General features: G+C 49.7%; 1 protein-coding gene across 10 annotated transcripts in view; it reads left to right on the forward strand.

Annotated features, from left to right (window-relative positions):
* Camta1 (calmodulin binding transcription activator 1) overlaps positions 1-14,781 on the forward strand; it is an 832,857-nt gene that overhangs the window by 586,852 nt on the left and 231,224 nt on the right. For 8 of the 10 annotated variants that reach the window (XM_087906830.1, XM_087906831.1, XM_087906832.1 and 5 more), the window contains exon 6: positions 10,897-10,968. The exons of the other annotated variants lie outside the window; for them this stretch is intronic. In XM_087906830.1, coding sequence (XP_087762956.1) covers positions 10,897-10,968 — 72 coding nt within the window. The remainder of the gene's footprint in view (positions 1-10,896; positions 10,969-14,781) is intronic. 10 annotated transcript variants of the gene reach the window in all.

A 14,781-nucleotide genomic window follows, 5' to 3' on the forward strand; every position in this document is an offset into this window, starting at 1 on the left:
CATATCCAGGGAGGGAGCGAAGGAGGAGCAGGGAGGGGAGATGTCTAGCTGTCATCAATACAAACCAGCGGCACAATCAAGATCAGCTCCAACCACTCGACACGTCTACAAGAAATGAGTCTGAGCAGTACACTTTGATGAGAGAAAGGAAATTTCACTTCACTTATTTATTATTTATGTCTTGTAGCTTCGGAAGTATTTGTAATAGAAATGGCGAGGTTTTATTGAAATTGGCTGGAGGAACAAGCTCCTGTCGGGGGAGCTGGCTGGACGAGGACACACACCCATTGGGGACAGCTCCAGCTGACCACAGGACAAGCAGGGCCAGGCAGCCCAGCACACCTGCAAGGGTAGGGGTGGTCTTCCCTCTTGGGGCCCGAGGACCATACACCAGCACAGAGTGCTAAGTCAGCAAGTAGGACGCCTCCAGCATCTGTTGACTTTCCCAGAGCAAGTGAGACAGGGCTGGAGGGACAGGAACCATGTACTCCTGGCTGAGGATGCCCAGAGAGTGGAAAAATGTTCACCTGAGGGTGATAAGTACCTGGACTTACCCTAGAAGGTGGCAGATGGCAGGAGCAGAGTGGAGAGGCAAGATGATGTCAGGACAGGTGTGCACTCTCTCATCACGGCCTGGTCATCTCTGATCAAAGCTTTACAGCTGGAGTCCATGCCAGCTGCACAGACAAATTTACCTTATTATCAGTTTTTAGCCATTACTCTATTTTATGTACATTAATTTATTAATCTTGGAAGCCATCTCCCCAACACAATAAAGTCAGAGCTCTGGGAATCTTATTTATATCTTTGAACATGATTTTTATGCCTCCTTATCTAAAACTTCATTTAATCTTTATTGCACTCCTCACTCATGGGGTCCTTAGGCTGACAATGCGTTGCTGGGGTGGTTCCTCTGCACATGCGCAGGGTGGCTCCACCTCTGCACATGCGCGGTGTGGCTGTCTCCTGCAGGCGGGACCAGGTGAAGGAGGTGAATGCTGCTGGGGCTGGTGCCAGTTTCAGGACACCTATGCTATGTCCATGCTGTGTGCTGTGTGCTGTGACCCTGCTGTGTGCTGCCCCCTGCTGGCCCCTTTCCCAGCGCTTGCCGCTTCCCTCTGCTCTTCACTCTGTCCCTCATTTTGCTTTGAGATCCCACTCCCCAAAAGGGCCCTGCTAGAGAAGTACTCTAGAATACCTGTGGAGATGTCAGTCAACTCTCTAGTTTGACAACTCAACGCTCCCCTTTTCCTGATGCTGTCCAGGGTGGGAGACAGCAGGTGCTTTCCGTCTAAAGACTAGCGGGCCCTGCTCACTGCCCTGCAGAGGCCAGTATGTTTCTCTCAGCCTTCTCTGCTTGCTCCTTCGGCAAACTCCTCCCCTAAGATCATGCCCATTTAGAAGCCTGGAGCGTTTGCTGTTTGTAATGGACTGGGACCAACAGGCCTTTCTTCAGACTGTGTGTCCCAGGAAGAGACAAGGATCCCTGTCTTTTCCTTCATAGGCTTCCCATAGTGGGGGGGGGGAGGTTTGGGACATGTGCCCCCCACCTTCTTTCTGCCTCTGCCTTGGCAGACCTGAGCTGCACAGCCGGGTTCCTGGTCCTCAGCAGCCCTCTGTGGTGTGGGCCAGATCATCTGCATCACAGCTCCTATAGGTTTTGCAGATCCAATGAGAGTTCAGAATCCAGGTGTGACATCCCCTTAAGCCTACCCTCAGCTACCACATCTGTGAAGAAAAATCCTCACCACCGTGCTTTTGAAGATTGCAGGAGGGTCCCTAAAAGTTCCTTATAGCATTCAACACAGGGATGTCCAATTAGTTGACCTAAAGACCATCTTAACATCATGAAAAGACAGGGCCACCCTAGTGCCAGATGAGGAGAAGTCACTGTGTGGGGGAGGAGGTTCCCTTGAAGTCTGAGAAGATGATATTTTGGCAGATTTTCTACCCCTGCTCAACAAACTTCCCCAATTCCCCAAAGAAAGTGCAGTGAGTGTGCAGGGACTGTCTCCAGAAGAGACCCAGACTTGTTGGGCATCCTGGCATCTGCTTTGGTACTGGAGAATGTGGGGACTGGGGGCTTAGAGTCCTTTTGCTGACTGATTCCAGTGTCCAGTATGGCAGGGACACAGGCCATGTGGGGACACACTGCTGTGGTAGTCGGAGAAGAGGAGCAAGATGGGAGGCTTGGTCAATGATGATCTAGTGTTCCCAATCTCTGCTGTCACCCCACCCTGGAGGCCAAGTCAGCCTGCAATCCATTTAGCTCAGACTCATTTTAAAGCAATTCACTACTTAACAAGTTACGAGCCCCAGTGCTCATGCAAGCAGCATGCGAATTGAATTATTTGGTCTAATCTTAAATTAATATAAACCAGATCCTTCAGTGAGGACAGTGCTAGAAGCCATCCCAGGGACTTCATCCCTTTTGCGTGTGACAAAGACAGGTCCCGCAAAAGCCCTGACTTCTTGCCTATGACACCAGTAAGAAGCAGCCCAGGGGTGGCATGACAAGGAAGAAGGCACAAGGGGCTTTGTGGGTCAGGCAAGGTCCCTCAGGACTCCAAGGAGCTGGGTGACCTTGGACAAGACATTGAGCCTGTCTAGACATTGCACCCCCTTAAAGATGCCTCTGTGCAGTTAGATGACCCCCATATCACCTTCTACTTGTCCCATACAAGCTCTTCTGAGGCACCATGGATCGGTTTCTGCTTCCAGGATACCTGCACCACTTTTTCTGTGACTTGCTATGTAGCTGCCAGTGGTTAGGGGAATCTAGAAGATTCTTGGGGAAAACTAATCTTTGGAGGGCAGTTTCTCTCTAATATATCAAACCTTCAGCAGGAAAAGACTGCCCTTGGCCCTACCCCGGAGCCTCTGTAGCTCTACTTGGTAGACACATGCACCTTGCTTGCTCCTCAGCCTGTCTGCAGTCATAGTGCCCTATGGACCTCTAGAGAACCTCATAGGCTCCTCCTTCCCTCCTTGACATCCCTAGAGTTAGGCTCAATACCCAGGAAGGTTGAGTACCTCCTTGGTGTTGTCATCCCAGAACTAGAAGCAAGAGACTCTCTTGCCTCTTGGGTCACAGCTAGAATCAGGGGGCTCTTACCCTCTGCCACATAAAGACTGCTGTCAGAGTTCATCTGTTGTGAGCCCCACATTGGGTGCCATCTGTTGGGGTTCATCTGTCATGAGCCCCACATTGGACACCATCTATTGTAGCCACGCAGTGGGACAACATCTTGTGGGGTCTAGCTTCAATGGGTTTATATGTTCCAGGGTAGAGCCATGTGGATTAGAACTATTAGGCAGAAATACACAGAGATAAAAAAGAAATACAGAGACATAGGATAGTACCAGGGGGGCAACCCAGTGAATACTGAATCTACCGTGTTTATTTCTTATGATCTTTAAATACCCTAATCCAAAAAGGGAGAAGAAAGAAAAATAATTTTCTATCATGATATAAGGAACAAAGTGGTTACCATCTTAATACCTAAAATACCAAGTAAGCACACCCTAGGTAAAAATATCTTTGTTAGTAGTCACACCTTAAGTCAAATCTCCTGTCAATAACCTTGAAGGAGCAAGAATAGGCTTAAACTCTCTGACCTTTAGTCAAGATGGAATGGATCTACTTCTGTGGGCCCCCACAGACTTTCCTACTACAGCAGGAAAGGTGGCCTGGGGAATGAGGTGGGAACATAGAAGGAGACCCACACTTAATCCCTCAGTCCTCAGAGCTGCCCACAGTCAACTGAGAGCCCTGACCAGTGGAGAATGATAGAAATCATGGGGCATTTGCTTCACACACGAGCTTATCTGCTGACACACTGGTCCTGGATCTTAATGAGGGCGTCCATGGGACAGTCTGAAAACCACAGGCTCTGCCCCTGAGCTCCCACACATGGGATTCAGAGAAGAAATCCAGAAAGAACCTTGGCATCCCTGCATTCAGAGCCCATGCTCATCAGGCCTCTGCTGTCTACCCACCTGGTGTCTCCCACCCATCAACTCCCTGGCCCCCTCCTCTACACTTTTATCACAGCTCAAATGTTCCTTCCTCTCAGGTCACTTTGCTGACCTTCAACATGGGAAGACGACATCTCATTCACTCTGAACACTTGGCTCTCTCACTTGGGCTAATCATTTATTGGGACTCACTCCCTGCCAGGAACCTAGGGGGTAGAAGAGGATGGGGTTCTGAAGAGGAAAGCAGTAAAAAGTTCCCTGAGGTCAGCTCCACTCTCTCTTCCTTGTACATCTGAGCTCAGGTCTGCTTGCCCAGGGTGCCCCATGCCGCGGGTAGGGGTGGCTGTCTCTCACCTGGGTGCTCATTTCCCTCTTGTTTCAACAGGATTAAGCTGCTATCTTCCGGAGAGGTTCTCCCCTCCTTCCTGCCTTCTCTTTTTCCCCATCACCTCTACATTGAAGCATGGTTTAAACCCATTTTGCCTCGGTCATGGATCCATCAGACACAAGTGAGAGAATTAAACTGAGCACATTGAGAAACCATTTACTCGGAGCATCTTTGTAGAGACAGTTACCTGACCCCCCCACCCCGGGAGAGAGAGGGGAACCATACAACTGAGGGGTGCAGAGGCCAACACATCAGCACAGCCAGATCTCAGACCCTGGCAGGCAGCCTGGCTGCTGTGATCTCAGCAGGGAAGTCCGCAGAGGAGGTGTTTGCCCCCTGTGAGAGGATTAGAGAGGAGATTTGCTAGCACGTGCCCTGGTCTGAGGACACAGCAGGCATTATCCTCACTTTAGAGAGAGCTTTAAGGGGCAAGTTCCTCTGGGACAGGCTCTGGAAACTCTGCTGATTGATTCCTGCTGGCCTTGGGAGAATGATGGAATCAGGCCTACAAACGTTTTCGTTCCCCAAGTCCTTGCCATATATTGGTGCCTGGAATTCTGCCTTCAAAGGTCTTGGCCTATTAGTAACTTTTCCTATCACTGTAATAAAACATCCAGCAAAAGCAACTTAAGGAAGGAATCGTTGCTTTCCAGTTCCAGGAGATGCATTCTGCCATGGTGGGGAAGGTGTGACTGCTGCAGGAGCATGAAGCAATGGGTGGAGTTGCATCCGCAGGAAGCAGAGACCATGGAATGCTGGTGCCCAGCTGGCTTTCTCCTTTTTATTCAGTCTGGGCGTCTCAGCCCATGGGATGATGATGCCCACATTCAAGGTGGGTCTTCCCACCTGAATTAACCAATCTAGAAGCTCTCTTACAGATACACCCAGAGACTGGTTTCCATGGTGACCCTAAACCCCACCCTCACATTCAAGGTTAACCATAGTATCATGTGTCAGCATTGTGACCTGAACCTTATGTTTGACTTCATGTAAAGGATTCACACAGCCACACGTGGCTGGAGGCTGCCATGTTGAACAGTACTTCTCTATGGAGGCCTGGACGTTTCCGGGAACAGACAGGCTCTTCACGGGCAGGTGCAGGAGGCTCCAGGAACCCTTACTGATGGAGCCCGCTGGCCAAGGAGAAACAGACTCTGGCTTCCAAATGTTTCAACTCCCCGTGCCCTCACCCCTCCCGCCCTAATTTCTCTAGGTCTAAGGAGTGTGCTGTGTAGCAAAACAGAGACTAACGTGTGGCTCGCACTTTTCGGGAAAGAAAGTCACTAGAAGACTGCTGTTTCGGAGATGCGGTCCTTTGTGTCCACACCTCCCCGTGAGAGGTGGATCTCAGAAAACAGCACAAGGGGTATTTCTTCCAGGGAGGCCAAGGCTCCAGGGACATAGTCCTCTAGGGAGAAGGGACACGTGAGGTGCGCACCTCAGACCTGTTGCTCTGGCAAAGCGTTGGCCTTAAAGGCAGCTGGTCATTGCTCTTGGTTTCCTCTGTTACGTCATCTCTGCTTTTTATTAAAAAAGAAAACCTGTGTCACAGAGGCAATCCTGAGAACTTAAGAGGAGGTGCCATTGCCTGGGTGTGTTGGAAGGAAGTTGTGGAGCCTTGACCCCAGTTGCGGCTCCTCTGAGGACTATTCTGCTGAGGATGAAAGTGTCGAGTTGTCTCTCTCTCTCTGTCTCTTTGTGTGTCTACCCTACCACCACCACACACATATACATTTGTTTTGTAATTGGTATATAAAACAACAGGCTTCCTCAGCGGAGGGCTATTTTCATACATATTTAATCTTGGTTGATCCCTACCCCCACCTGCTTCTCTCCCTGATCTCCAGCCCCATCCCTAATTTTACCCTTCTACCCCTTCTCCCCTTCCATTTCTGTAGCACATGTGTTCTGTGATACAGCCCCCTCTTAATTTTATTTTATTTTATTAACATTTTTAACTTATTTTACTACCAACCATAGTTTCCCCTCCCTTCTCTCCTCCCATCCCCCACTCCCGCCTCCCATCTATCCCCCTCCCCATCCACTTCTCCTCCATCTCCTTTCAGAAAGGGGCAGGCCTCCCATGGGCTTGAACAAAGCATGACTCATCAAGTTGAGGCACAGCGGAGCTCCTCCTCCTGCATAAAGACTGGGCAAGGTAACCCAGCATGGGGGACAGGTTTCCAAACGCCAGCTAAGTGCCTGGGACAGGTCCTGACCTTACCGCTTACAAACAGACCAGACCTTACAACGGTCACAGGCAGAGGGCCTAGGTCAGCAGCATGCAGGCTCCCAAGCTGTTGGTCCAGAGTCCATGTGCTCCCACAAGCTCGGGTCAGCTGTCTCTGGGGGTTCCCCATCATGGCCTTGAACCCCCTGACAGCCCTTTCTCTTAAAGCCTCTTTATTCTCCTAGCCTCTGCCCATACTCGGTCCCATATAAATACACATATATAAAAATGCAACATTGGGATTCTAATATGATAGAGAATTGCATTATTTGTCTTTCTGATTCTGGGTTTATGTACAGCGGGGAAGCCACAGCACACACTCTCATTTACCCACATGGATATACACTTGCACACACACACACATATATTCACACTCACAAATACAGCCACACACAATCACACACATATACTTACTCACACACATAAACCTACACATACATTCCCACATATATGCAATCACACACACTCACACACACACACACACACACACACACGCACACACACACACGCGCACACACACCCCTCCACAGACCTGGATAGAGAGCTCCTTCTAGCTACACCCAGCCCCTAAAATGGAAATCTCCACCTGGGGAGGCCCCGGGCACACCCTGCAGCCTGATCACATTATGCCTGGAGTTTGTACAGCACAAACCACGACAGATGAAGCTGATTGCTTTTGGAGGGAGTGGGTGAAGGGACGGATTGATATACTACCCTGTGAAATGTTGCACAGTTAATCCTCAGTCAGCTCGGTGATGTCATTGCCACTCGGGCTTGAGATCAGCGAAAGGAGTGGGAAGTCCAGGTGAGGCTCGATCGTGGCAAGGAGCTGAGGCCGCGCAGGGCAACAGGTGGCCTCAGTGGTGTGAACACCTGGGGAGAAAGGGACACACAGTGGGGATCCCAAGTGTTCAGCCCATCTCCCCCCCTGAACACTGTTCCCACCCCACTGACCAGTCACACATCTCTCCATCCCACACACTTTCCTGAGATGGATGCCCATAATCCATCCTCATCCTCAGCATCACCCAGGAGAAATCTAGAACCAGTCCTCCAGGCCTTCTGCACCCAGGAGCCACTGTCCCTGAGGATGGAACAGCCATGTACCCGCTGGACCCCTAGAACCTGGATGTCATCCTTACTCCTTACAAATGTGCTTCTTTCTTACTACTACTGTCACTGTCTCAACCCTACCCTACCCCCCGCCTTTCCTAGACCTGTCCTTATGCCGTTGCTGTTCCCCAGACACATTGTTGCCATAGTGACCATATGCCAAGTGTGACCATCACATTCCTTGGCTTCTCACTGCTCCTAGATAGGGAACAAAGCCACATCCTTGTTGTCACTATTGATGATCTGACCATAGTAACCAACTCAGGGCACTCTACACTCCATCCGTCCATCTGTCCATCTTCATTTTTCCTCAGCACCATCTCACCTTATCCTTGCCCCCAGATTGTCCTGTTGTTGATGCTCTCCTACCCATCTCTGTCTCTTGACTCAGTTAGCCCCACCCATTCTTCTGGCTTCCCAGCCCCCTCTGAAGCCTCTCCAACCTGATGAGAGCCAGCAGCATATTTGCACATATGCTGAGCTCAGAGACTGACCTAGGCATTCCATTGTCCCATTAGCTCTCATTCCTCGTGGCCACACTGAGAGAAATCATAGGAGTGACACCCATTTTCCAGCCTAGAATGATGAGGAGATTCTGAGCTGGTGATTTAGTGGGATATCTCAGTTAGATCTCCTGCCTACACAGCATCCACCTCCCTGAGCACATAGCTGTGTGTCCCTTCCCCCATGAGGGCAGGAATCTATCACTCAACACAAAAATGTGTCTCTTGAAATCAAAGCTGAACAAACCCTTTTAGTGTAAACACATCAGGCCATGTCCAGAGTCTCATCTCATGTGTGTTGAAGGTCCTCATCTTACTGTGTACCACAAATGAAAATGAAATATTTACTCCTCCCCATCATTGACCATACAAGGCTTTGGGGACCCTATGTTCTGGAAGGAGAGAGGTACTCAGCTTTACCCAGAAGCCTTAGTAAGATCCCCAAAGGCCTTGCAGAAAGACAGACAATAAGATAGTCTAGGGTAGCTCACAGATGGATAGAGGCACACACCCTGGGGCTCCTGGTTTCTCCCCACACAATGCCCACATTGTCAAAATGTAGCCAAGGCTGTGTTTCCTCTCATTCATATTCCTAACTTCATCTCTCTCTTCTGATGAGACAAGAGACATAAGACAATGGCGGTGGTTAGAGAAACATCTGAAAAACAGTCCTGTGATTCTGAGTGAGGCCTGGGCCTCCTCTAGTTTAAATGCACAAGCTCTGGTAAACATGCAACTATTTTTTTTTTTTGAGCTTCATTTGCTTACCCAGTGATTCCAGGCAGTTCTGGGTAGACGGTTGTTGGCACTAGGGACTGGGATGTCTGGAGAAGCTGTTCCCGCTTACTTTTTTTCCGCTTTCATAAGCTGGTCAGACCAACTGCTTGGCAAATTCACAGCCCAAATGTGGGGTTCAAGAAGGTTAAAGTTCACAGTTAGGAAGGCACTGGAGGGGGAATATGGTGCCAAAAGTCAGCCTTGTTCACTTCAGGTTTGGAGAGGAATAAACAGTGAGAGATGTAGGCAGAAGCCATCCATGTCTCCCTCTGCTTGGCTCATGACATGAGCCAAACAAAGAAACTGCCCTCAAGAAGTGCGGACCCCTTGAGGGAGAGAGATCACAGAAAGTCACAAGCAACTGACTGCTTGTTTCATTGCTAACCAAACACTTCCAAAAAAACCCAAACCAAAACATAGGAACTTGAAAACCAGGAAAGTCAGGAAAGAATATTGCCTTCTTAATAATAAATACATTTCATGAGCAAGAACTGCAAGGGAATCGTTTAAATTAATTTCCGCTTTGTTTGTTTGGTTTGTACAGGGCTTAAATCCCAGCTGACAGCGATCTGTAAAAGTTCTAACATATTGGAAATCTGATTTTCTTGCAGCCTGAATCCCAGAGTCCAAAATGATTTCTCTTTCAACTCTGCTAATCAGACAGGCAGGGCTCAAATGAACTCTGAGTCAAGCCAAATTGCACTTGGTCTTTCTGGGGGTGGGGTGGCTGTAAAAGATGTCTGGCAGACATGCCAAGGGGAAGCTGCCTGCCATTCCTCTCTGGAGTGCTGTTGTGTGGGAGGGGACTTTGTGATGGGAGATGGGGACAGTCCTTTGGTGTCCTGGGCAGCTCTGCCAACTCTTCCTTCTCTCTCTGCTCTACCCTTCCTGGACCATGTACCTTGACAAACCAGGGGAACTGAGGATTTAAAAAAATGGAGGTTGGTTCAATTATAAGCCCAAAGCAAAGACTTTGGCACAGACTCTGAGGTGGACCCATCAGTAAGCGCCCTGAGACATCCCTTGCCAAATTGGTGAGCTGTATGCGGTTTGGCATCTTTCTCTCCCATGCAAATTTCCAGATGGTTTTAATGGACAGACCACCTTGGGTTCCCTCCCATATCCCTAACATACTTACCCCCAAGAACCAATCTCTGTATGCAGATCAGCTGCCCCCACCCAGAAATAGGCTTCAGTGCAGTCTGATCAACAGTCAGCTCCACCTGGGTAGCCCAGGTGATAGGCACCTGAGAACTGACCCTCCTCCCAGCTCAGCCCTACCCTCCATTCTCCAACCAAATCTAGCGTAATAAATACAATAAGCAAACAAGCAAGCAAACACAGGAGCAAACCAACCAACCCTTGCTCAAAAATAAAAGTAGGATGCATGGCAGGTGGTACTCCTACATCTATAGATGCACCTTGCTGTTGCTCAACCTTGTTCCTATCAGCACTGGGCTCATATCAACACAGGATGACTATCCTGGGGCAGTATGGAGTGTGTGTGTGTGCGTGTGTGTGTGTGTGTGTGTGTGTGTGCGCGCACACACACACACACACGCACACGCGTTAATCCACAAGGTAACCTTCAGTACTTCCCATATACCCAAGGATCTCAACCTAGGCTATAGCAATAAATATTGTGACTTCAGCCCCTAAATGCTGTCCAGAAGTTCTGAGTTCCCAGGTGCCTCTAGTCCTCCACAGGGTACAGTGCCTGCTGCCTATATTCCCACTGGCATGTCCCACAATCCATCTTAGACCCTATCCCTGGAGTGCACCCTGTACCTCAGTTTCCCCAAGTCTGCCAACAGTGGCATGACCCTTCTTGCTCCTTCTCTGTTGCACTGTCTTCCTTCCTTCCTTCCCTCTTTCCAACTGAACTCTCGTTTTTCCTCTCTCCCTAGTGCTTGTACGGCTGCTATGTCCATTCCTCCATCATCCCCACTTTCCACCGGAGGTGCTACTGGCTCCTTCAGGTAGGTGGCTGGGACTGGATTCTTCTTTCATCGCCGGTGCTCGGGAAGGGCCCATGGAGGGTGCTGAGGGGGCATGGGGCTCCTGTGTGTGATGGCAACTTTGGGCTGAGAGCCCTGGTTCTAGCTTTCAGCAGTGTGTGCCAAGGCTCTTTGGTGACTGGTCTGATTGTGAGGTTTCAGAAAGGAGAGAGAGACCTCATGGCCAGGGTACACCTTGTCTATCCAGGGAGAAAATGAGTAGATGCCTCGGGGTGCCAAGGTCTCTGGCTGCCTGTTGATGAGGATTAATAAAAGGTGTCTGCCCTCACTATAAAATTCCTCTTGGCTACAAACTATACATTCATTTGCTCTCTTGGTTAGTCAGAAGGCACATGTGGGAAACATGTTTCCAGGGGTGTTCTAGGTGCAGTGGGATTGACTGGGGAGGAATAGGTCATGTCTCCTTGGGAAGGAGTTTTGTGATTGATTTGTGATGCCTGCCTTAAAGACAGAGGTGGGTGGAAGCATCTGCCAAACTTGTGGAGAGTAACCTCTGTCCATGGTGATGGCTAGCTAGAAAGCCTCTGTGGTCATGGATAAACAGCTTAAGTCTCTTGTATAGCTAGGCAGCCTTTGTTGGTGGTGCTGTATCAATGGCCTCTGTCCGTGGTGCTGGGTAGACAGCTGCTGTTCGTGGGGCTGACTATATAGCCTCTGTCCATTGTCCTGGATAGACAGCCTCTGTCCATGGTGTTAACTAGACAGCCTGTGTGGTTACAGATAAACAACTTTACACCTGCAACGCAGCTAGGTAGCCTCTGTCCATGGTGCTAGATAGCAGCCTCTGTCCGCGACACCGACTTGGCAGTCGCTGTCCATGATGCTAGACGGACTGTCTCTGTCCATGGTGCTGCTAGATAGGCGCTGTCCGTGGTTCTGAATAAGCAGCCTCGTCCATGGTGTTAGCACCGAAGAGCTAAACAGAGGCTACCTAGCCTCCTACTAGAAGTGCTGGAGAGTATGGCACTGGAGTGGAGGACTGAGGATCTATCCAGTGGGATTGGACCTGTGTCTATTCCAAAGTTAGCCCTCTGTTATACAAATTTTCTTTGTAGGACCCAACACAGTGGACCTGTCCCCATTCCCCCTTACAGGCAATTTTGTCCTACTTCCTCTGTCCAGGAGCTGCAGCCGGAGAACTCATTGCTGTGGTTCCAATATCTGTGCCTGCTCCTGTTCAAGCTATCAAGCACATGGGGTTTGGTGGCCCAGAGAAGCTGAGGGGCCTGACTGAGGGGAAACTGACAGAGGGGAAACAACTGACAAGTAAAATCCCATGTATGCAGAAAAAAGAGCCTCAAAGAGAACCAAGCACATAGAGGCCACTGTTTCTAGGGAGAATGGCCTGGGAGGTGTCCATGGGCTGAGAGCAGTCTGGATAGGGAAGCCAAGGCCCAGCCTTGTTGGAACCCTACTGTTCTGGTTCCCAGCTGTAGCCACCAGCCCTTCTGTTCTCTCCAGGTTCTCAGGATTAATTGTCTGTGGCTTGGTACATTCCTTAGGGAATGGCATCCTGGTTTACCAGAAGACGTTCTGCTCCTTTGTGAGTTTTCCTGTCTCTGTGTCCCTTGGAGGCTGACGTAGGAGTGTCTGTTTTTCTAATGACTCAGAGCTGTGTCATTTTGAGGGTGGTTTATGTAGTCATGGAGTGCTGCTTTGGTTAGGAGAAAATGCTCTGAAGACTCTAAGTCATCAGGTGAGAGTTTCCTCTCTAGAAAACTGACAGCTAAGTGTGGGGACTCTGCTTTGAGAGCAGTGCTCTGTCCTGGCTAGGACATCATCACGGTTCCCTGGTTCAGGGACTGGGTTCCAGAAACTTCATTTACTCCAAGCTTCCTGTGGCTTTTGGAAATTCCTTCCTAGACCTCCAGCCCTCTGACACTGGTTGTGACTCTTTTTCTTTTGGTGTCTATGCCCCTGGTTAGAATATATCTGTGACATGCCCTCTGTGCCACACCCGGATGAGACTCCTAATGGATCAGCTCCTGGCTTGCTCACATTCTCCCCACAGTCCTTAAGGGTGTCACCTCTCCTTAAAGATGGCCACCTCCTCCATGTCCACACTATGCCTGTCTCCACTGCCTCTGCTAACCCTGTTGTGGTCTTGTGGTTCTTTTTTAATTGCATTGAACTTCCTCTGCTAGAAGCAGACATCTTTGGGCAGCATGAGAGCTGAGGTCTCTTCTCCATAGCTGTGTTCTGTTAGTTCCCAGATGCCCCTGCAGCAAGGAGGAGAGTTCTGTCCTCTGTCCACCCTCTCTCCCTGCTTCTATGCTCTGTCCCCTGGGTACTGAAGATACACCTGGGGTGGTTCTGGTGCTTGTGTGTAGCTTGTCATACTCCAGCTGACAGGGAAGTTGGAACCCCCACACCAGCTTGCACCAAAGACCAGTGTGACAGGATCAACCTGGATGTTCTGAACATCTTCATTTCCCTCCCATGCCAGGGAGAATTGTCAGCCCCATCCCTCATCCCTGGGTGCTCAAACACAGCTCTTCCTACTACTGTATGATCAAAGTGGCAGCACACAGGGCTGTGCCCTGGCCAAGGCACTGCAGGAATCCCTGAAGTGGGGTGCCCAGAGTGAAACCACTATCCCCAGTCAGGCCAAGTGACAAGAAGTTAGGGAGCTTACACCAAGGCAATTAGCTCAAGCTGTGGCCTGTCCACTCTGAACCAGGCATTCCAGCAGCAGCTGGTGCTGCTCAGGGCAGTTTGTTCTAGTGCTAGAACACTCAGACAATGACAGCATGCTCAGGTTTAATTTCTCTGCTGTTAAAAAGAAGATGCTCAGATACAATTTGGCCTGGGTTTGCCTCCAATACCAAGCACCATGAAAGAGGATTGGTGGGTGTGAAGGTGTCTGGGCAGGTGTCCCGCGCTACCGTCTCGCCAGCAAGAACCACGCGGTACACATAGGATACTTCTGCAGAAAAGCTTTATGTCTCTTGGGAGCTAGAGCATAAGCCACATGGCGGAGACCCAGATATGATGGAACCCATCCCTTATATAGGAAACAGACCCTGCTTTGGACGTGTCACTCTTTGATTGGTCAACTGCTCCCAGTCCCAGGTGATACCTTGGGAGTAGTGGAAAAATACCAACACGTGTGAGCTTTCTAGCTCACCTGGCGGTGCAGCGCCATCTATGGTGGAGAGTGTGGTTGCGGCCTTCTACATCTCCCCCTAATTTTACTTCTTTGCAGAAAGGCAACTCCCTCAAAAGGTAAAGATAGAGGTCGCACTTCCCAAAATGAAAACATTAAAATGGGCTTACACGGAATCTGTCCCTAGGCTCATGACACCTGGAACCTATCCGGCCTGCCCTCTGCCAATTTTCTGGGAAAGGGAAATATATGGCAGGAAACCCTTATGCAGAGCGACTTATCTCTCAGAGAGGGCCATTCTCTGTGCGATGCTTTTCAGCTCCACAACCTTCAGGGCTAGCTAAGCCAAGCACTCCACCCTGTGCAATGGACCATAGTCCTAGGGGTGCAGGAGCTGGTTGGCTTAAACCTTACTGCTTTAACATAGATAACCACATATCAGAAGAGGCTCCCTGTTCTAGGGCAGCCAGCGCTGAGCAAAAACCACTTTGTCCCTATGACTTTGGGATTTGAGTCAGCAGACCATCCAGAGGAGAAACACTATTCCATAGCATAGGACTGTTCCAAAACATTTCCAACCCCCACCCATTCTTTGAAGTAGGAGATGAAGGACACAATCCAGGACTGGAATCCTTTGGCCAGGCTTATGTCCACTCGCGTGGAGTTGA

Source organism: Myodes glareolus, chromosome 6 (assembly GCF_982192425.1).
Source record: "Myodes glareolus chromosome 6, mMyoGla1.1, whole genome shotgun sequence".
NCBI lineage: Eukaryota > Metazoa > Chordata > Mammalia > Rodentia > Cricetidae > Myodes > Myodes glareolus.